Raw genomic sequence first — 22,736 nt, 5'->3', positions numbered from 1 at the left:
GGCCCGTCTGCTGCTGACTTCGGCGAAACTCGTGGCGCTGCAACATCCCTCTGTGCAACATGACAAACCCAACAATGTCAAACCTGTCAAACCGTTCACCTCACCAACAGACCCTCGCAAATCAGTCACTAAACAATGTTCGACAGTCTTCTTCCATCTTCTGCGACCTCACCACTCCCGACGCCAATGCAATTGCCCTGCGTGCGCGTGCGAGACGGATCGTGACGTAGTGTTTTTCAGCATGTGGCACCATGATATTCAGATTGCTGTTAATCGTCTCAGAGACAGTCCAATTTTCCTGTCGTCTACAGTAATGCTACAATCCAGTTTGCGCCATGTCGCTCATCATGCTCTAGCAGCATCCCCGAATGCAGGTGCATAGCTTGGCCATCTCCTCCAGCCCGCCAAACCCCGTGCCCTTTTTAAAGTCTTACACATTATGGGACACCTTGGAGGTAGTCGCTCAAGGTCCCGCCAACAAAACACTATCCAAGTGTTGGAGTATAGCTTCAAACACATCCCCCGTCTAAGGCGCCGTGAGCACTGCCAAACCGCCCTCGGCAGTCAGCGCAACAACATTCTCGGCCTTGCCACCCCAAGCGACATCCTTTGCCGGCGTCGCCTTCCTGACCAGCTCGGCCCAGCTCTTGGTCGCCTTGGTGTACTGCTGCACCGAGACGCTGCCAATGCCACCAATCGCCAAGAACTGGCCAGTGTAGTCCCAGCTCACGCTCTTGACCGGGCTGCCAGACTCGAGCGTGTGGATTGCAGCCTGCTTCCGAATGTCCCAGATGGCGACGCTCGACGAGTTTTCCTGCACGACGGCGAACCACGTTCCGTTTTCAGAAAACTTGAGATCGACGACGGGCGCCGACGTGGCGAGCTCGGCCATTTGCGTGCCCGTCTTGATGTCGTAGATGCGGATGTTGCCGTCGGAGCTGCCAACGAAGAAGAGCATGCCGTCGACGTGGAACGCAACGCATGTGATTTCGGCTTCGACATAGACTTGCGAGACCGTCTTGAAGGTTGTGAGTTCGTGGATGGCGTAGCGCTTGTCGGCGCCGGCGGTGGCGAGCATCTTGCCGCTGGGGTGGAGCGACATGGACGTGACGGCGCCGGCGTGGGATCCTATTTGCGCAACGTCGTCGCCGGTGGAGAATACCTTGACTGTGCCTGCCGATGTGCCAACGAGGGCGCGCTCTCCCCACCATGCCACCGACGTGACTGCGCTGCCTGCATTGAATGTCTCGAGCACCTTGGCCTGCGTCAGCGAGTAGACGCCCGTGGTGCCATCTGCGCCCCCGACCAGCACATTCTGCGCCTCGTTGACGGCAATCTTGCTGCTGCCTGGGTATAGCGGTTCCGTCGTCTTGGCAATGTCGTAGTTGGCAATGGCGTCTCCAGAGGTCCAGTCGGCGGGTACAGGTCGCTTTCGCCGGGTGGCGAAGAGCCTGTGTTGTTAGTTGATGTCGCAAGCAGCGTAGATATGGGTAGGTTTGGAGGCACTCACTCTTGCTGTGTCTCATCCACAAGGGCTACCAGCTGCTCAGGCAGGCCCTGGTCATCGACCTGCATCGCGTCGCCCTGGCCGCCTCCGCTAATGGTGACATTGGACAGTGCCTCGCGCGCCTCGTCCCGCTCTTTTGATATCCGCGCGATTACTCTCGTCGCCGCGTCGTTCTGGTACAGCGCAGTGCTCAGCTCCTGCCGCGTCTGCGCCAGGTGCTGCTTGAGCGTGTGCGTCTCGAGCACCAGCGCATCCCACTCGTTCTGGAAGGCACTCAGCATGGCGGGGATCGACGTGAAGTTGGGCGCGCGCGGCGTCACCACATTGGGCGACTTGAGCTCGATGAGGTCCTCGGTCGCGAGATCCTCGCCCGTGACGGGGTCCGTGTGGTGTTCGGCGATGTGTGCTTCGATGAGGCGCTTCTCAAAGACATTGCCCGACTTGCGCGAGGCAACGGGTTCGCGGGGAGCTTCGCCAGAGATTGCGCAGAGCATCGTGGCGGATTGGCGTCGTGGTGGTGGATGCTGTCGCGTTGGTCAACTTTTCGGCCTTGGGATTGGAGGCGCGCTAGTGCTCTGGACCGTGCGCGTCTACGTTGATGCTCTGGTGAGACCAAGAAGCTCTATTGCCCATCCCGAAGAGTCTATCCGTCTTCTCATAGGGCTGGAATGCAACATCCTGTCTTTCCTCTGTAGTTTCTTTCGTTCGAGGCAACATCCCAGAACCCGTTACTGCATGCATCGGCCCAGTCTATAGGTATATTCGTGCCGGCAAGCATGATTCTAGAAGCGGCAACTCTCCAACTGTGCAAGCTACATGACTTTCTCCAAGCCCTGAAGTCTAGCTCCAGCCACTCATCAATTTCTCCAAACTCCAGTCTGCATCTCCAGCCGTCGTCTTGGCGCGGAAGCTGAGGGCGCGTCGGCTCACCATGTCGGGCCGGCATCTCGCACTCCCGACATCCAGCAAATCAACGCCCACGCGCTTGCATCGCGCTTCACACCCGACTACACAAACCTGATCCTCTACCCCGGATTCCCTCGCCTCGTACCATCCACGCTCCCAAACCGGAAGGTCTCCGGGTAAACAAGCACTCGTAGCCTCGCTCTACGCAACTAATGACCTCGCCTAGCTCCATGTTTGGCTCTCGCATCGTTGCCAAGCCATGCAGAAGCGACCTCGTCGATGACGGTACTGCGGGGGAGCGCGTCTTGGGTGCATAATCGCCTACTCTAGCCATGTAAACGGTAACTCTGAACCGAAATCACGATGCATACTTTGTTCTTGTAGCGCGCCAGACTAGTACACACGGGCTGCACAGGTTGCTGTATAAGAAGCGTGTCGCGCCCTCGACGGATCAGCATCCTACCAAGGTCCTGGCTTCATCAATTCCATCAGGCACCATGATCACCAAAGGACTCCTAGCTCTTGGGACGGCGGTACCTGCACTTGCGGGTTCGCTGGTTCAACGACAGAGCTCGTCGCTTGAGGGATGCCCGGGATATACCGCCAGCAATCTTAAAGACGATGGCTCCAGGGTTACCGCAGACCTCAGCCTCGCAGGCGCCGCTTGCAATGTCTACGGCGAGGACTTGACCCACCTGAAGTTGGAAGTCGAGTACCAGACTGGTACGTTGCACGTCTTTCGCTAATCATCAGCTCCTGCTAATATCTCACAGCCGACCGACTTCATGTCAAGATCTTTGACGCCGCCGAACAAGTCTTCCAGATCCAAGAGTCCGTCTGGCCGCGTCCCTCCGACGACGACTGCGTCAGCCCAGGAGACTCCGCTTTGGCATTCACCTGGACCGACAGCCCTTTTTCGTTCGCCGTCAAGCGTAGAGAGACTAACGAGACCCTCTTCGATACGTCGGCTGCGTCTCTTGTCTTTGAGTCGCAGTTCCTCCGTCTGAGGACCGCTCTGCCTCCTTCTCCTAACCTGTACGGTCTTGGTGAGTCGACAGATGCATTCCACCTCAACACCACCAACTACACCCGTACTCTCTGGAACAGGGATGCCTACGGTACCCCGACAGGGTCCAACCTTTACGGAGCTCACCCCATCTACTTTGATCACCGCGGCGAAAACGGCACGCACGGTGTCTTCTTGGCCAGCTCCGAAGGCATGGATATCAAGATTGACGACTCCGAGGGTCAGTACCTCGAGTACAACACTCTTGGTGGTATTCTCGATTTTTACTTCCTTGCTGGTCCTGGTCCGAAGGAGGTTGCAACCCAGTACTCTGCTCTCTCTGGCCTTCCCGCCATGATGCCGTACTGGGGCTTTGGCTCTCATCAGTGCAAGTACGGTTACCGCGATGTCTGGCAAGTTGCCGAGGTTGTTGCCAACTACTCTATTGCCGACATTCCTCTCGAGGTGAGTTCTATATCATCGAATATGATCTTGCATTTTCGCTAACGTTTTCAGACCATGTGGACGGATATCGACTATATGGAGCTCCGCCGTCTGTTTACCCTGGATCCGGAGCGTTACCCTCTTGACCTTGTCCGCCAACTTGTTGACTACATCCACTCGCACCAGCAGCACTACATCATGATGGTCAACTCTGCCGTCTGGAGCGGTGACTACGAGGGCTACAACGCCGGAGCTGAGCTGGAGGTGTTCCAAAAGCGCGCCAACGGCACTTTCTTCGAAGGTGCTGTCTGGCCTGGTCCTACCGTCTTCCCCGACTGGTTCCACCCCAACACCCAGGAGTACTGGGACGGCCAGTTTGCTTCATTCTTCGACCCCGCAACCGGCGTCGACATTGACGGTCTCTGGAACGACATGAACGAGCCTGCAAACTTCTGCCCGTACCCGTGCCCTGACCCCAGGGCCTACTCTGAGGAATCCAAGAACCCACCCAAGCCACCGCCAGTCCGCACTTCCGCTGACGGCCGTCAAATTCCTGGGTTCCCGGAAGACTTCCAGCCTGAGGCCAACTCTAGCGCGGTCCGCCGATCAATCGCTCACCCTAGCAAGCGCGCCATCGTCAAGCGTCAAGCTTCCAACAACACCGAGGACCTTGCTGCGCACCCCGGTCTTCCTGGCCGCGACCTGATTAACCCCGAGTACCAGATTGCCAACGCTGCTGGATCCATCAGCAACAAGACGCTCGATACCGATATCCAGAACTATGACGGAACGTACCACTACGACACGCACAACTTCTGGGGCTCCATGATGTCCATTGCTTCGCACAAGAGCATGCTCATCCGCCGTCCCTCGCGCCGTCCCTTCATCATCACCCGCTCCACCGTAAGTCCCACCACACCATCTTCACACGCTCACCAGCTAACACAATACCCAGTTCGTCGGCCTCGGCACGTACCTAGGCAAATGGCTCGGTGACAACGTCTCAGACTGGGAGCAATACCGCTTCTCCATCGCTGGCATCCTAAACTTCAACACCATCTTCCAGATCCCTATGGTCGGCCCGGATATCTGCGGTTTCGCCGGTAACACGACGGAGACGCTGTGCGCGCGCTGGACCACACTCGGTGCTTTTTACCCATTCATGCGCAACCACGCGGGCGACACGTCCATCGACCAGGAATACTACCGCTGGCCGTTGACCGCCGCTGCCGCCAGGAACGCCATCGCAGTGCGCTACCGTCTCCTCGATTACTTTTACACTGCGTTCCACCGCCAGACGACCACCGGTGTACCCAGTCTGAACCCCTTGTGGTTCCATTACCCCACCGACGCCGCCACGTTCGCCATCGAGCACCAATTCTTCTACGGCGACTCGCTCCTCGTGTCCCCCGTGCTCGAAGAAAACTCCACATCTGTATCTATTTACTTGCCGCACGACGTCTTTTACGATTACTGGACCGGAGAACGTATCCAGGGCACTGGATCCATGATCAACCTTACTGACGTCGGCTTCGATACCATCCCGTTGCACGTCCGTGGCGGGTCTATCCTCCCGCTCCGCGCTGAGTCTGCGAATACGACGACCGAGTTGAGGAAGAAGGACTTTGTGCTGTGGGTCGCGCCGAATGCGACGAACCAGGCTGAAGGAACACTTTACCTCGATGATGGAGATAGTGTTGAGCAGGAGGGTGTGTCGATGATTACGTTTTCGTATGATAATGGCAAGTTTGAGATGTGTGGTGAGTTTGGGTATGAGACGGAGGTTGTGGTGCAGAAGATTGAGGTGTTGGGTGAGGGATTGAGTGTCGATGGGCCGGTCGCGCTGAATGGCTCGTTTGAGTATGATTTCAAGGCGCAGGGTGGTTATAAGGTGAGGGCGCCGAGGAGGGGGTTGGCGTAGGTGGTTTCGTCTTAGGTTGTTAGAGTGGTGCGTGGGGTTGGTATGGATGTAGGGGATTGATGTGGATAGCGCGGTTATAAGATTAGTTCAATGAGATGATGATGAAGATATGGCGAGTGTGTAAGGTTTTGTGATTAATGTTGCATTGCAGAAGTGTGGGCTGAAGCTATTGTGACTGTATTGAGGTGAGACGATATCAGATGAAGGTAAATCGAAGTTTAGATGGAAATGAAAGTAAAAAGAACATTTGTCAGTCAGCACTAGCCCTATAGGTCGACAGATGCATTCTTCGCAGAACGCTTAACTTGACGTCTTCGCCAGCTCGCGTGCGCGGGTCGTTGTCGCAGATGAGCGAGGTCGGCACCGTTGTGCTCTTCCTCGTACATGCAGCGCGCGCTGCAATCATACATCTACTTCATCCACTTCATATATGGTACTGCAAGAGTGCAGAGTTTGCTTTTCAGTCTCGGTGGAGGTCTACTGTATAGCGATAATTTTTAGGTAAAGCTTTAGAGAACGGTCGATTGTATAACTATGACTATGGTACTGCGATGACGCATCAGCTTGAGCCAATCACAACTTCCAGAATTTTCAACCTTCTAAACAAGCAGGTTCTCTCAAATGAGAGGACTCGCAAGCAAAAGGATGCTCGCTGCAATTATATAATGGTCGTTCAACTTCAAGTGCGTACCTCGTGGTCTCCTGCTGTACCACCAAAATCTCAATTACGCTCATGTGCGCTCTAAACGTACGAGTAGATGAGTAGGGTGGACTCAAAAACTTGTCGTTGGTTGTGCAACCCAATAATTATCGCGATACAATAGGCCTCCCAGGAGACCGAAAAAGCGACTTTAAACTCTCGTTGGTTGTGCAACACGTTTTGTGGAGGCACTCGCTCGCCTTAGCGAGCTTTACCATGGAGGCCGAACCGGCCGAACCACGAATAAGCTTGGTACGACCAAACAAGCTCTGCCAGATAATTTTCATGGCCGCGGCCCCCGCATATATAATACAGCCACCCATGCGTCTTTAGGTGCTGCTCCATCTTTCCCCAAAAAGAAAAAAAATATCGAATGCCGTGAAAATCTTGTTTTCATACACCACACATCCGCGACGGTTCGGCACGCCTCGGAGATCGTAAGTAGCGTATGCTGGCGCCTTTAGCGGCGTTGTACAGCTAACCGGCGAAACAGTCACCGAAGCAAATTCCTGGCAACTCATCTCCCCGCTCAACCCCAATCATGTCGAGGCTTCTCCAGTTACCGCGGGAGCTACGCAATGTCATCTACGAGTACTACTTTCGCGCTGAGGAAGGCTTCTGCTAAGATTTCGTTACGAACAAGTTTCGACAAGCAAACAGCCAACCAATCGACCTGTCCCTGGTACTTACTTGCCATCAAATCGCTGCCGAAACACATGGCCTTGCTTTGCGGATAAACACACTCCGATTCGCGACATTCCACTTAGATGCGACACAGAAGCATGCTTGTCTGCTTCATTTCATCAATAAGGACATATACTTCAAAAAAGAAGAACTCGTCAACTGTGTGGCTTTCCAGATTCTCAGCCAAGAGCAGGCACAGATGGCAAAGTCCCTATATCCACGGTTCGCGCCTGTAGTAGATCATTGGATGTCGGAAGGGAAAATTGTCCCCCACAACGGGTTGTGTCACATAGGTGAACCACCATCCATGTGGCGTGATTTCGTGGACTTCACTTTCAGCTTGATTTCGCAAGAACCCGAATTTATCAGGCAGTCCAAAACACGAGGTTCATCGGTTCGTTGGTTTGGGGGTGATGACGCACTCACTATGCACGAAGCAAGGCCAAGGCCCTGGCAATTCCTGGATGCCGAGGAGCTTGCGAAACTCAAGGTGTTTGTGATAGATCTCGACCGTTATTGGAACGTGAAATACACTTACTCTGCGGCTTCGGTAGCTCTGCGGTGGCTGCACTCTTTACCCAAGGCTACACGCGACGACATCCGGAAGATTGCGCTCATCGAGGACCGTGAATCTATCGCGTTTCTCGAGAGCCACGGTAGAGGATTTATCGAGATCTGTCAGGATCACCCGCAACTAAAAGTTGAGCGCGTCGTTAGTCTTTGGAGAACTGGATTCCCCATGTCCAAGTTTGGTCTAGGCGCTCATCTTCGTGGTGACCGAGACTACATTGATAGAGGGCTTATGGAAGTTCAAGGCTGTGACGCTTATTTCCTCACTAAAGGATTGGGTGCATGGATCATGGAGGCCAGTATCCTCCCCTCACTAGGCATGCCGGATGGTTCCTTCACCCTCGTCCTTGATGGCGAACCATTGCCAGAAAAAACGGCGGCTGCATTCCGGGTTGTCCAGCGCGATGTTGCCTATCAGACCGCCCTCGACGCCTGCTACGCTCGTAGACTCTTGCCACAACCTTCCTGGGTCGCTCGGCGGCTTTGTACAACCGGCTTCATGTACGAAGGGCTCCCAGAAGCCGTTTCCGCTATTTCAATGCACAGCGCTCTCATCAGGACCAACTTTCCCCTCTGCGGACCGTACGACGTTGAGCAAATGCTGCAAGAGCGTAAAGGGTGGACTGTGGAACAGTGGGAATGGGGATGGCCGACACACGAGCCGCGCGGTTTTGAAACTGAGGCGCCGCTACCTCCGTGGCACTATCTTCGATGGCAGCATGTGATCGAATGAGGCGGCTCAATGGTTCCGCGGAGATGAAGACAAGGAGGGTGTCTTTGACACACCAGATGTATGTTGATTTATGTCATAGTATATCCTTACGATGTTTGACTTGCGAAGAAATGGAGTCTGCGAACAACTACCGCCTTCCAAGGATGCTTCATCACGGCTAGTAGCAGGACGCAACCAATGTCACAGTTAGTCGTGCGACCACAGGGTATGGCGTTTGCGTGGGCGATTGCCATTAAGCAATGTGGAAGGGTCAATAGATCAATTAAAATTATGTAGGGTTAATCAGAGAAGTAAGCTAGGAGATGGTGACCCAGCGATAGTGCTGAGACCCTGAAAAGAACCCAAACAACATGCTAAACACGACCATATTCTTGTTGGCTCCAGAAGTTTGGCTGGCAGTGGCGACGTTGGTACCTGTACTACTACTAGTACTGGCGGTGTTGGTACTTGCAATACTACTGGTACCGGCGACACTGGTGCTCGTAACACTGCTACCAGAGACAGCACTTGATGTAGATTCCTCCTTCTTCTCCGCGCGAAATATCTCCAGTAACCCTCTCCCGCAGCAATGTGTTGTCTTGTCGCCAGTGCAGGGAGTATTGCAGTCGGTCTGGTCCTCCGCCCATTGCCCGATAATATAAGTGCCACACCAGCATTGGTTGCCTTCCTTTACACCCGCGTGTTTAAACGCACTGCGATAACAGGTGTTCTTGCAGTTCGGGATGGTTAAGGATGCGTCTCCGTTCGGGCTCATATTCCGGTCGAGAAGTGGAAACGTCGGATCCTCCACGTAACACCCTCTATCTGTCCAGGAAGTGGGCGAAGGAGCCAATGTAGATGATGTGATCGTGGGCGTATACATCACCGATGATGAAGTAGACTTTGGCAAGGTATCCAGCCTCGCCTGCGTCAGGCAGCAATATGATTGCACATTCCATGGCTTACAGTCGAGGCCAACCGAAGGGTTCCATTCATGGAATAGTTCCGGACTGATGCCAAACATGTTGCGTGTGTCTTCGCACGTCATGCCCCAACCATTATCGTACCATTAGATACAGTCCTCGGTGGTCTCTGGGTCTCACTGCATACCTGGGTGGAGGGAGGAAACGACCTGGCGGACAAGCGCAGCTGAGAAAATGAAGAGTGAGGACTTCATGATGGAAGGTATCGCAGTGATGCAAGGGACTGCGATTACTGGAAAAGATCGAAGAAAGGACTTAGGTAGTAAAACAGTAGGGAAAATTGCGAACAAGACGCTATCAAGTGTACACTACCCACAAGCTTGATAGACTTGAGTCTGGGCCTACCACGCCACATAGGCACATTCTCATTGAGCATCGTGAGATCTGAGGCCTGGAACATGCGGATGAAGACGGTTAACACACCAAATAGGAATCGCAGCTTCTATCTCTGGTGTCAAATCAGGATCTTCTCCTATCGAAATTCCCAGGGTCTCGTTGCGGAGGATCCGAGGTGCTTCCAGAAACGGAAGGTGGTGATCAACATGGGCTACAGTGCCCGTGCGCGTGACGAGCCACTTCGCGTGACGAGCCACCAACAACAAGATCAGACGATAAAAAAATGAGGTTATTAAGCTACACGAAATAGCTATTATTATAAGATTTTTTAGAGTATTACTATATAGACGCTTCTATAGTGTTTACACTACTTATATCTTACTAGCGTCTTAATTTAGCGCCTACGCGCGCTATTTTTAGGTGGGGGGGACGCCGCTAGTAGACTAGCGTTAACTTAACTTAATATAGCAGTAATGTAATAACGCTTTATTAGATTTTTTACTACTTTATGTAAAGCTTTTTACTTATACTTATTTACTATATTATAACTTTTTTAAGTAGTTATAGCTTATTATTACTACTTTTTAAGCGCCTATTATATAGCTAGTTCCTTAGTGCGCTATTAATACTTATAATTATACTTAATTTTAGCTTATTATTAAGCTACCTTTATAGCTTCTTAAACTTACTTTTTATAAGCTATTACTACTACTCTTACCTCTCTATTATAAGTTTTTTAGAGTTATAGTTACGTAGCTTTATCTAATTTAGTAGCTTTACGCGCGCGCTTACTAGTAAGCTTCTATAGGCTATAGAATATAGCGCTACTATACTACTTATTACTATCTTATATAGCTAGTGTTATAGACTTAGTTAGCTACTTTATAATAAGGTTAATCTTAGCGCGAAGCTCTACGTTTTAGAGTTATAGAATCTTATTATTAACCTATAGTAAGTGTAGGCCTTATAATAGCTATTTAGCTTTAACTTTAGCCTTATCTACTACTATAGCTTTAAAAATTTTTTATAGCTAAGGCTAGGTATTACTATTACCTTACTCCCTAATTCCTAAGTTATTATCTTATTATTATAGGTAGTTATTAAAGTATTAAAGTACTAGGTCTACCTCTATTAGCTATACGCCTATAGCTTAAAAACTCTTTAATATAAGATTATAAGTTATTATAGAGCTCTACACTAGCTAAAAGTTACTAAAGAAGTTATATTTAGTAATCCTTAAGAGGCCTTAGGTTTACTAGAGGTACTAGGTAAGCTATTTAGTATAGTACTTTAAAAGTATTAAGAAGAGTATAATATCTAATAGCTATAAGCTATAGGTTAAATATAGAGGATATACTATAACTATAATATATTTAGCTTTATAATACTCTAAAAACTTAGGTGTAAGGTAGCTACTATAGCTATTAAGAAGTAGAAGATACTATTATTAGTAAGCTTTAGTAGTAGTATAGCGCTTAAATACCTACTAAAGCTAGGTAAGTCCTAAGGCGTTATTTAACTATCCTATTACTAAGTAGGAGATAAAAATCTAGTATTATTTAGCTAAAAGATTATTAACCTAGCTTAATTAAATCCTAGAGGTGCCCTAGTAGATAAGAGTAGGTAGTAGTATATCTCTAGAAGTATATACGTAAGCTAATAGCGTTACCTATTCCCTATTACTATCTCTTAATACTATAGTGTACTCTTTTACCTCCTAAACTACCTTAGAGAAGATCCTTTTAGTGTAGTTTACTATACTAATAAAGAAGCCCTTCTTATCTATATTATACGTGTTATGTGTATTAATACTATATTCTTATATCTTAGAGTATAGTAAGTTAAAGTATAACTTATATTTATACTTACTATTAGCTAGGTAATATTTATAATTAATACTAGTATTCTATTTAGTAGTAAGCTTATTAGGATAGTAATAATAAAACTAGTTAACTTAGCTATCTAAAACCTTATACTATATAACTACACTACTAAGATTCTTTAAAATAGACTTTATAGGTAGTAGACTATCTCTTATTACCCTCTTTATATAACTAATAACCTTATCCTCTTATTATAAGTTAAGTTATTATTAATTTACTATTTTAACTTTATAAGAGCCTTATAAACCCTTATACTACTATAATAGTATTATTTAATTAATACTAAATTTTTTTATAACTTAGTAGTATAAGAAATTATCTCTAGCTTTATATAATTTAATATATTTAATTACTTCTTAAATTAGGGTTATAGTAGTAGAGATATAACGCGTTAAAGATGGGACGATGCGTAATGTTAGGATGGTGGGGTGGCTCGTTACGCGAACTGGCTTGTTACGCGCACGGGCACTGTAGTCGGCTGGTCCCTTGTTCTTGGCGAAAGATCGGGTTCCTGCATTAAACGCTGCTCGCATGCAGATACAGATCTCTCGTCACTGAGTTTCATTATCCTCAGTTATCACGCATCTTTGTACGCGCGCCAGAATATCCACGCATTACCACCTTTATCCGAATCGTTTGCTACGGCATGGCCACATTCCATCTATTCCCACAATTCCCTGCAGAAATTCGTCTTCTAATATGGGAAATGACTGTAGAGCCTCGCATCGTCAAGGTCGACTACAAAACCAAGGGAGATTACCCTGACCGGTTCACAATCGTAATTTCGCAGACGCCCATACCAGCACCACTCCACACATGTCGAGAGTCGCGGAACGCGGGACTTTACCAGCGCTGTTTCTCCGATTTATTCTTTCGCTCGCCATCGCAGTCTGGAAATCGCCGCTATATATGGTGTGACCTCGACATCGCTATGATTGACATTGGCAAAAAATCTCTCCGGTCCTTCAGGCCTGTTGCACACCTCATTAAACGACTGAAGTTCAAGCGCGAGTACGATGAGTGGTGGGTCCGTGGAGACGATTGGTCCAATGGATCAGAGCTTTTGCGCTTCAAAAATGCGACGGAAATCCATGTGGTGCTGAGCGAAAACGACTGCTTCGAGTCCTGGCATGGGACATCCTGGCAGGAGCCCTGGCCTTGCTTCGAAAACGTCCTATTTATAGACGAGGTGAACGGTGAAGAGATGTGGCTGATGGACTTGGAGTACCAGTACGATCGTGAGTTTGAAAAGAGGTGTAGGGACAACGGCTGGAAGTGTGTATATTGTTGTGGAATAATGCTGGCTGACCTTGGCGAGGATATAGACTTTCGAGCCAGTGATTACCATCGATCACTGTATTATTACTCGTTAACGTAAAAGTATGTAGTGACGGAGAGACGAAGCAAAGCACTCCGTATTCCCTTGGATGAGCTTCCACTGGTGTCTTTCCCACTCCTACTCACCCAACATTCTGTCTCCATCACCCTTCTCCTTCTTCCTCCATCCCACCTACTTCCTCCTTCCATGCTTAGCAATCAAACTCCTCGACTCCCCACACAACCAAATATGTGGTCCCGCCTCCCCATCCTCCAGCCCGTGCTCATTGATAATGTTCTCAATCTGCTTCGCCCGCCCACGATTCGCGCTCAGCGTCGTGAGACCCTCGGCCCATCCATACAAGAATATCGACTGGTTGAGGAGTCCAAGTTCGGCTGCGACAGCGGTAGCGGCGCGGGGGAGGCGCGCTGTTAGGGTTGTTGGGTCGGGCGATGCGACGGTGATGGGGAGAGAGAAGGATGGGGGTGGGAGATAGTCGGATAGAGAAGTCTAGACAGTGGTTTGTTAGTGGGAGGCTGTAGTGGTGGTTGATGTGTAGGCAGTACATACCCATTCTTCAACGAGTCTCTCCGATGACCAAGATTCGCAGTCGCCTTGTCGGAGCAGTATATCTGCTCTGAATTTCTCGGTGTCAGTCGCTAGCGTCTGCACGATGAGGTTCATCTGGTCCGCAGCTTCGCGCGTGCACACCATGGGATGCGCGCCGATTGCTGGATACAAATGTGTTGGTAGCAAGTGCTCTACAGCTTCCTCCTCGATCTGAGCACGCACCTCGCCCGGATACCAGTCCAGTATCGGACAAGGCTTGTGTGAAATATCAGAAATGAGCGCAAGTAGAATGGTGCAGTCGATATTCAGCGTGTCACTCAGTGCTCGCGATTGATCGATGAGCAGACACGGTAGCACAGCGTCTATGGATAGTGCAGGTGGGATATCTTCTCCACACTGCACTATCGCGCCTGTAGCGCGTATCTTGTTGATGATCATATCGATAGCTGGCGTTTTGCCAGCGCTGATTCGTGTCAGCACGAAACGGACTTTGGGTGGACGGCCGCGAACAGGGTTTGCGCGTGCAGCGCGTGCGAGGTCACGAGCATTCCGCACCACATCGATTTGGTCTTCGTCTTCGTCATCATCATCAGGGGGAGGCGGCACATCTTCGTCTTCATCTGAATCAGAGTCGTTTACCCAGCCTAGCTTGGCGAGATCGAATATGATGCGCTTCTCGGAGACGGTCGACACTCGTATCCATTCCGCACCTTCTTCTGCGACTATATCGACGAGTGCAGAGGTCTTGCTCTTGCCTTGGCTTCCTTTTGCTAGGCTGACGCCTTTTGTGGTGTTTTTTCCTGCGGGGGCTTTGTGTCGGTTCCAGAAGAAGTATTTCCGGAAGCTTTGGATTCCAGATGTGCGTTTTGCGGCGGCCCAGAGGGCTTCGTAGTACAAAAGATTCGAAGACACGATGTAGTGACGGGCCTTTTCTTCATCCATGTTGGAGCCAGCGAGTTTCTTGAGAAAGGCGAGTTCGTTGCGCATGTCATTGCGGAGATTGCGGTATCTGTCGTTGTCAGCTGTGCGAAGGTAGAGGTTGGTTTGGTACTCTTGTAGTAGATATCGCGGCTAAGCTTACTGGTGGAGCGAAAACCAGGGGATCATTAAACTATTTTGCGTAGCATGATGATTGAACGTACTCGACTGGATGGTAAACTTTTCCAACTTTTTGCTTCTCAAGAACTGCGGCGATGTAGGTTTCGACTTCGTTGTTGAGATGGTTGCCGCGTGCCACTAGTCCTTGGATGGTAGCTTCGAGTTCAGCCCTGGGGGTGGGCATATTGTTGTCATTCTCTTCCCCTAGCTTCATGTTGCCGAGGTCTTGTGAGACGGAGTCTTCCATGGTGCCGAAAATGTACTAGATGCGGTTTATGCGGTGAGGTAGACTGGAGCGCGTCTTGTAGGGCTTCACGCGACACAAGGGAAGAACTACACGCCAAACCCCGTAGTTGTACAGTATCGCTGTGTAACAAGAAGTTGCACACCCTCTATAGCGATGGAGTATTAGCTTGTAAGAAAAAGATCGAAAACTCTCTCTGTGGTTGTAGGCAGAGTGTTTAACTTTTCCCTCGTGTAACTTGGCTTCGTAGTTGTGTCTGAAGTATCGCGATAAGTTGGTTGAGCCGTGAGTCAAGCACCTTGGCTATGGAAGGTTCGAGGGACTGTGTAACGTCACTTCAGCCCTTTTCCCGGGTACCTGTCGCGCGGTAACTACAGTGCGCAGGTGCAAGTGGCGGTTCTGGCCTGGACCGACGTTCTCCCGGGCGACCCCGCCAAAACTTGCCCGCCTACTGTACCGAACCCACCGAGCACCGACCACGCCTAATCGTGACATTCACTCTCCAACTACCACAGACACCCACCCACACTTCACCATGCCCTACTTCGCCACGAGCCAGGAGTGGTACGAGCAATCATCGCTGCTCCTCAAAGCGCGCCCAACAACCGTATGCCAAGCTCCACCCCGCCGCACGCACGCGACACAGCGCCCTCTAACCATGCCTCCTAGACCCGCATCACATCCAAATACTCCGTCCTGAAGCCCACCGCCTCCAAGATAAAGAAGCGCCAAAAATACGAAGAGAAGCGAGCCGCGCGCCCAGCCGACACATCGCGTGCATCCTCACCGCCGCCGCCGCAATCGCAGCCGAACCCCGAGGAAGTCACCGTCTTTTTCCGGCTCAAGACGTACGACCCCGAGTCCGGCACGTGTCTGCAGTATGAGACGAACAAGGGCGCCGAGGTGGGCCGGTTGATTGGGAATCTGGGGAGACTGGGGAGACACATGGCTGCGCTGCCGGAGACAATGGACGATCTGAGTGTGCCGGCTGGGGGCGAGAGGGCGGCGACACCGCTGGTTGATGAGAGTGGCGATGTGAAGATGGGTGGGGTGCCGGCAGCTGGGACGGGCGCGGGCGGAAAGAAGAAGAAGAAAGGGAAGAAATGAGTGGAGACTGGGGCTTGTCGTACTACGTTATCCGCTGGACACGACGGAAGAGTTGTTGCGACGTGCATAGCATGGGTATCGCGAGAAGATACCATGGGGCTCGTGAGGATGTTGGTCGCAATCCAATTGCTGGTAGAAAGGCAAAAGTGCATATTGCACATGGCTACGGAATGAAGATACCCAGTCCTGCACCCAGGCTGTCTTTCCATTCCATGTCATGCTTGCTTACGGTGCAGAGTATCCCGACTCGCAACTCCTTCAAGGCTATGTAACCTGCTTTGCCCGTCTTCCCACATTCTGCTTCGCCTTCCGTTCCTCCTCCCGTTTCTTCTTCTCACCCTTCGTCTTACCGACAAGAATCCACTCGTCCTTGTCCTGTTCATCTATATAACTCGATTCCTTCACGACTTCCCAGTTGCCGCTACCCTTCGCGCTTCGTTCTTCCGCTTCTACATGGAGGCCGGTGTTGCTGGCTCGATGGAGAGAGTCATTGAGCGGCGACTTTGCACGTCGCACTGTGTTGGTGCCAATGTTGGTGGGCATTGCGACGACACGGTGGTTGGATGTTCTAGCTTCAGGCTGTTGTATAAGGTGAATGGGCGGATAGCTGAAGGACAGGTTGGGTAACCAGATATGATAGAATTTTGATGAAGACAAGTCTGCAGATATGCGAGTGCAAAGCTGGCTAGCTGACAGTTCGCAAGATCTTTATATTTGCTCGTTGCAATTTATTTAGGCGTTGCCCATGAATCACAGCTGCTCAAACGCGGTCGCGAATGTCCCATTCACCTGTGCGACGCGCTTAGCCAGTAGAATCCAGGCATCCAACCATGGTATCGCGATGACCCACAACCGACGAACCATGGTGTTTTGCAAATGATAAGTGCATTCGAACGCGACCATCCAGAATAGTCAGCAAAACTTGATCGCCATTCGCCTCATTGACGTTCAAGGTATAGTAAGTCTGCTGCATGCACACATCTATCCTGCGCTTACCCGATGCAGCCTAGACCAATATTCTTAACACCACCTCCAGCGACGTCACGACTGTTACTGCAAATAGATCGAACCGCGACATTCGACAGCACGGTGTTGACTTGGCAGGACAATCTCTTACCTCGGCTGACGATGCGCATTCGACGGATTAATTAGACTGCTCTTTCCGGTCTAGATGTCGCCTTGGCTGTGGCGTGGTATCACATGAACACGGGGCGGCAGGCAGTCGCGACATCGAAACTTCAACTCCAACGCTACGGCTACACCTTCCTGGAGCAACACAGCGGCCATCAGAAAGCATGTGTTCTTTCTATGGGCCCAATCCGAATAACGGCTTTCCTTGTTGGTACCGGCTCGTCTGCCCGGAGCTCAACCAAGCCAAACACGTTGGATGTCGTGATGAGTATGACTGCGACACCGCCCGGCTCTTCGAAAAGAAGGACGAGTCCTGGTTCTGCGACACGTTTGTGAAGCCCTTGTCAGATGCGCAACGCGTTCAACACTTTTGTCCTCCTGCGGGCGGCCTCTTCGAACGCCTTCCAAACGAAACTATCGACCAGATCCTCGACCATGTATTGCCTGCGGACTGCTCCAATGGCAATCTTAGAACTAAACATCCCCGAAGCGAGGGCTACGATGTCGACGCCGTTAAACGCTTGGTTGAGCTTTCTCTCGACGGCCTTGCGCTGGGTCTCTCGTGCGCTCGCCTGTGGCCGCTCGTGTTGCGTCGCATCTATCGGCTCTACCAGCAGCACAGTTGGGTAGGCAGAAAGATCGGTTTTCACCGCAGAAACTCGAGATTCACAGAAGCGCAGTTGCGCAACTATGGTATCGAAAGTCCGTCTGAGACGTACCTCGCTTCCGTTGGCGACTGGAGGTGGGACTGGTCAATGAGTGGCCAGGATGGAAGATGGCTGTGCCTTACTCATGTCTCTCATGGCTTCTCGAGCGAGCGTGCGTTGAAGATGTGGAAGTACGAAATGGAAACTAGACCGGATGATCTTGTCAAGATCAGACAGGACCTAACGGCGCGTCCGAATCCAGACGCGTCGTCAGGACTGAAAGTATGGGTCCTACGCAACTTGACTACCGGACAATATATACGCTCGGATCAGCTACAAGACCCAGGCTCTGATACCGCGCCTGACTGGGGCGCTGGACCGAAATCTTATGAGCTGCTGTCAGACAAGATGAGGAGGGTCAGTAAGAACTTGACACAAAGAATGCTACGCAAGCCAAAGAAAAGCAGCAAGCCTGTGCAGCGAGAGATTGGCGAGCAGTTTACGCTGGCAAATGTCTTTCTCGTGCTCACATGTAGTGGAGGCAACGGAGTGCTTGATAGCACGTCCGAGGATCCTTATGCGAGAGAAAAGTATCTGGATTTCATACATGGTCCTTGGGCCGGTTGCGCATTCGAGGTGCTCACCCTAGATGACCACGATCAGTCTCAACAGCTACCACCCTTACCAAACTCAAATACCCAACAGCCAAACCATGCCTGGGTAAATGTAAGCAGGGAGGTAATCTCCGACATCGCAAACCTACGTCACTGCGTCAGAAGGATGAAGGCTATGCGGGAATATGGTCACGAACTATATCTCTCGCGTGACAATCTGACAGCGTATACAGTGTACTGGGACGATTTCTGGACCAAGGTCGCGCAGACGAGGAAATTGCATCGGAAGTGGGTGGAAAAATGTCCGCCTCGTCCGTGGATAGACGAGAAGATGTATGCGTCAACGTAGGTGTTGGGCGACGTGGTCAAGGCCATACGGAAGCAAGGCAAGCCATTCCCAGCGCAGATTTTCTCGACGATCTTCTGTGCTATTATATCTCACAAAGCGGAGTACGAAGGATGCAGAATGGGCGCTTGTGTTCGATGGAACTTGTGCTGTGAGAGAGCTAGCCACCTGCATGCAGGCTAGAGCAGTTCCATCGTTGGTTGTACTGTGCTCGAGTAAGGTCCGCAAAGAGAATGAAAACAAAGATATGCATCGTAGTGGGCGCAGAAGTATGCGCCTAAGATAGAGGTATTGCCGTCTTGAATATCTTAGTAGTAACTGTACAATATATACATATTATCGGTCCGCGCCTAATCCTGCGGCTAGACTGGGGTACTGTAATAGTTTGACCTCTGGAAGGGCACATCGGCCGAGAAGGATCTTATCTCGGTGTCGCTCTTTTCCGGTAAGACTGTCGATACTCGGCTACAGATCCTCGCGCGACCGCTCACGGCTTTGAGCCACCATTAGTTGTGAGGCCCAAAACCGATCCGCTGTACGAAAATGCTCTCCCTCGGTAAAAACTTGGGTACTGAAACGCACAATCTGACCAATTTGTATCGCGTGAACTCTCCAGAAGACGAAGCCAATGTTGGGGGGTAGGTAAGGCTCGTCGCTGATGGTGCTGACCATAGTGTCGTCCTCGGCCACGCTGACTCTCCCATACAACTCGCCCTTGGCCCGCTTGAGCTCTTCCACGTGAAGGTTGAAGTATGCGTGTACTTCAGTGACAAACTGCCCTAGTGTGATTGGACTGCCGTCATCATTGTCGATAGTCAAAGCAGGTGGTGGCTTATACCGATACTCCTCTTCAAGGCGCTCGTCCACTCTATCCAGGCACTCGGCAATGCACACCTCATCAATTCAGCTGAACGGTGGATTGGCGATAGACTCATTAGCCAGATGATGGCCAAAAAGAGGTACGTTGGTCGTCTGATCGCAAGGTCCCGTCCGGATTTCGATTTCGTCCAAAGTAGCCAAGACGTTCCAGCTACGCTGGTAAATGGGTATAGTGTACCTAGCTGTAGGTTGGAGTTAGGTTAGCGTAGTTAAAGCGTAGGTATAGGGTTATGTTAAGGTATACTTTAGCGTAGGTATAGGTTAGGTTAGGGTAGTAGGAGTGTAGGTATAAGGTTAGGTTATAGGTAAGCTATAATTATATGTAATAATCCCCTATAAAGAGGTAGGTATATTTAGGTATATTTAGGTATACTATACCTAATCTTAACCTACGCTTTAACTACCCTAACCTAACCTATACCCGCCTCTAGCGCTAATTTTATAGGTTAGAGGTTATAGTTAGGTTAGGGTCTAACAAATCTAACCTAACCCTGACCTAACCCTGACCCATTTACCAGCGTAGTTCCAGCGCAGTTGATACAACAGATCTTCACGAATGCGACCATTTAAGACGATTCGATTGGGCCTCGGTGCCATATTTGCGAGCTCTGGATATGAGGAGATGAAAATTTGTTGGACTAAAAGCGAGATGGGAAGAATGGTGTGCGGCGCAGTTCTTTATCGACAATCAACCCTGCTTGGCATCGCTCTCTACGTATTGGCCACCTCGACACAGCGCGCTATGGCCAGTAGACAAACTTTCGGAAACGGACCGGCGCGATTCCGCTTTCCGTTTCCACCCCCGAGATGAACGTCACTCTAACCTGCAGGCGCGCAATCGACGCTCAAGAGCTAAGATCACATCAGCATCCTCGTTGTCGGGGAACTCATATTAGGTATGGCCCGAGAAACTACCGGAAGAGCGAGCCAGACTACGAAAAGTCATCATTTCGGCCTAAACTTGTACCGTATCGAGCGCGTTTGATACGGATGCTATAACTATATGGCTATGGGACTCCATTAACTTTGCCAGACACCCGCTGTGTACGGAAAAGCAACCTTGCGCCGCGTTGTTGCTTCACCGTCGTTGTCATGATTATCCATATTCACAGTCCTTAGCATGTTGTCACCTAGTGTCTTGCGACGGGCAGCGCATGTATGGGATGATTACTTCCAAGGTTGACTTTGGCATGCATCGAGGGCTCGTCACAGTTTTCGTATACCATGACTGCATACTGGGCATTGGGCATATGATATGTTTCGTAGTGAATAAGTAATGAAGCGTGAGATACCATGAAGAACAACGCAATTGGTTTTGTGGATACGGCAACGTAGAGACAATACAGTGATCACGTGTGTTCACTGGCAAATGGGTTGAGGTTGGCTCAGGGTTCGGGTTGGATCAGGGTTGGGTCGCCTGGGTAGGCAAGTACTAAGCTGAGTTGACCCTAGTCTGAACCATTACGGCCTAGTAGTCTCCTTTCCAGGTGACACAACCCCAACTTCAACCTCTTTGCCAGCGTACATGGGCGCACGACACCTTGTAAGTAAACAAGTCTTAGCGGGAAGAATTCCAATGGATCATAGTGGTTGAAGCATCCACAAAACATCTTGATCGAAGAAAGCAAGTCTTTTAAGTACCTATACAAGACATACAGCATGTAAATTCATAACCTCACGTTACCGTGTGTGTTTCTATTTAGCTTTCTTTAAACCTTTCCCAGTACCTGCTATGCCCTATCCTTTGTATGACCTTGCCCTCGCGTCTAGTACTCACGCCTTGGCCTTGCCTTTACCCATGTCTCCACTCACCGCCACATCTTCGTCGTCCGAATCGTTGCCGCCTTTAACAGTATCCGTATCCGAGTCCATATCCTCATCCTCATCACCCAGGACGCTGTCGTCAACCTCACCGCTCTCTTTATCTTCACTGCCAGCGTCTTCTTCATCGCTACCGTCCTCTGAACTACTACCGTCACCGATATCCATATCGGCTGAGGCCTCCGACATCATATCCGAATTATCCTCATGACCCGGCGCGAAGCTTGCTTGCCTAACACTCCTGCCAATGGGCCCCAGACCTACGGTTGCAGCTGCGTCGCTTCTACCACGTTGGGTAGACACTGCATCCTCTAATCGTTGACTCCCGCTTCCAATGGGCCTGATCGTTGACGGTTTTGGTCGGCCTATTGAACGCACAGGCTCCGTCGTCTGTGTGGATCCAACCGGCGCCGTTTTGGTAGGCGATGTACTCCCTGGTACCCTCCTCCTTCCGTAATCAGGGCTGGCGTAGTCATCATCGACGCCAAAGCTACCGGTGTGATGTAGACCAGGAATGCGGGTCTCACTGTTATCCTCACCTACTTTCGTTTTCTTTCTCGGGCTTACATCTCGATGCACGGATGAGCCGATTGGTGTGTAGGTTTGCGAGGCTGGGGCAATGGACGAGGGTCTTTGGGGTGTTTGAAAAATGCTGCCGCTTGAAGCTCCCTCGGATGGGAAAGTGGCGTTAGTATTGCTCATGGACGGGAAATACCTGCTCATGTTGGCTTGTACCAAATCGCCACTCGAGTGGGCAGCGGGGGAAAAAGATGCTGCGAAACCATTCAATTGGCTCAAATTTGTACCGGGCTGTTGCATTGTTCCCTGGCTCGACACCAATATCGCTGTCTCTGCTGACCCTCCTTGAAGGGTGTTCGCACTGCTCGATCCAGGGTTTCCTGTTTCAGCGGCAGCTGCATCGGCTTGTTGCTTCTTAGTCATCGTTTGTCGGTTCACGATACGGGGTACCGTGCTGCCGGCATCAACAGCTGCTCCATTGCTATCATTACCCTGACTGGCTGTGTTCGTGCCTTGGGTGTTGGCTCCGGTTGCGGTTTTGTAGCTTACGTTCTTCTCGATAGACTCTTTCATCTGCTGAATGGTAGGAAACTTGACATGGACTGCCCATGACGGAAGAGCATTCAGGAGTAGTCTGCATGCCTTCATGTGGGCTTGTGCGACTTCAGAAGGACACTTCCACCAATCTGTACGATGGTTTGTATCTTGCAATCCTTCCCTCTTGCAGCTGATGCACACCCAGATCGCCTTATTTGATTTGTTCGGACAGTCATGAGATTCCGCCCATTCC

At 50.6% G+C, this 22,736-nt stretch overlaps 5 protein-coding genes across 5 annotated transcripts; 2 read left to right on the top strand and 3 right to left on the bottom strand.

The window, feature by feature from the left end:
• Positions 1–526: 526 nt before the first annotated feature.
• ACET3X_004660 (uncharacterized protein) lies at positions 527–2,001 on the bottom strand (the record flags this gene model as incomplete). The annotated part of the gene is made up of 2 exons (XM_069450889.1): positions 527–1,451; positions 1,511–2,001. 2 exons carry the CDS (start codon positions 1,999–2,001, stop codon positions 527–529), a joined length of 1,416 nt encoding a protein of 471 aa, XP_069308638.1.
• A 909-nt stretch (positions 2,002–2,910) lies between these two features.
• ACET3X_004659 (uncharacterized protein) lies at positions 2,911–5,784 on the top strand (the record flags this gene model as incomplete). The annotated part of the gene is made up of 4 exons (XM_069450888.1): positions 2,911–3,136; positions 3,187–3,884; positions 3,936–4,766; positions 4,819–5,784. 4 exons carry the CDS (start codon positions 2,911–2,913, stop codon positions 5,782–5,784), a joined length of 2,721 nt encoding a protein of 906 aa, XP_069308637.1.
• Positions 5,785–13,162: 7,378 nt separating this feature from the next.
• On the bottom strand, positions 13,163–14,885 carry ACET3X_004658 (uncharacterized protein; the record flags this gene model as incomplete). Its single annotated transcript, XM_069450886.1, has 3 exons — positions 13,163–13,480; positions 13,541–14,549; positions 14,683–14,885. 3 exons carry the CDS (start codon positions 14,883–14,885, stop codon positions 13,163–13,165), a joined length of 1,530 nt encoding a protein of 509 aa, XP_069308636.1.
• A 532-nt stretch (positions 14,886–15,417) lies between these two features.
• On the top strand, positions 15,418–15,989 carry ACET3X_004657 (uncharacterized protein; the record flags this gene model as incomplete). The annotated part of the gene is made up of 2 exons (XM_069450885.1): positions 15,418–15,489; positions 15,552–15,989. The coding sequence occupies 2 exons, from the start codon at positions 15,418–15,420 to the stop codon at positions 15,987–15,989; spliced, it is 510 nt and encodes a 169-aa protein (XP_069308635.1).
• Positions 15,990–21,379: 5,390 nt separating this feature from the next.
• Positions 21,380–22,594, bottom strand: ACET3X_004656 (uncharacterized protein; the record flags this gene model as incomplete). The annotated part of the gene is made up of 1 exon (XM_069450884.1): positions 21,380–22,594. The coding sequence occupies one exon, from the start codon at positions 22,592–22,594 to the stop codon at positions 21,380–21,382; it is 1,215 nt and encodes a 404-aa protein (XP_069308634.1).
• Positions 22,595–22,736: the final 142 nt, after the last annotated feature.

This window comes from Alternaria dauci, chromosome 3, assembly GCF_042100115.1.
Source record: "Alternaria dauci strain A2016 chromosome 3, whole genome shotgun sequence".
Classification (NCBI taxonomy): domain Eukaryota; kingdom Fungi; phylum Ascomycota; class Dothideomycetes; order Pleosporales; family Pleosporaceae; genus Alternaria; species Alternaria dauci.
This window is presented reverse-complemented; position numbering and strand designations above follow the sequence as displayed.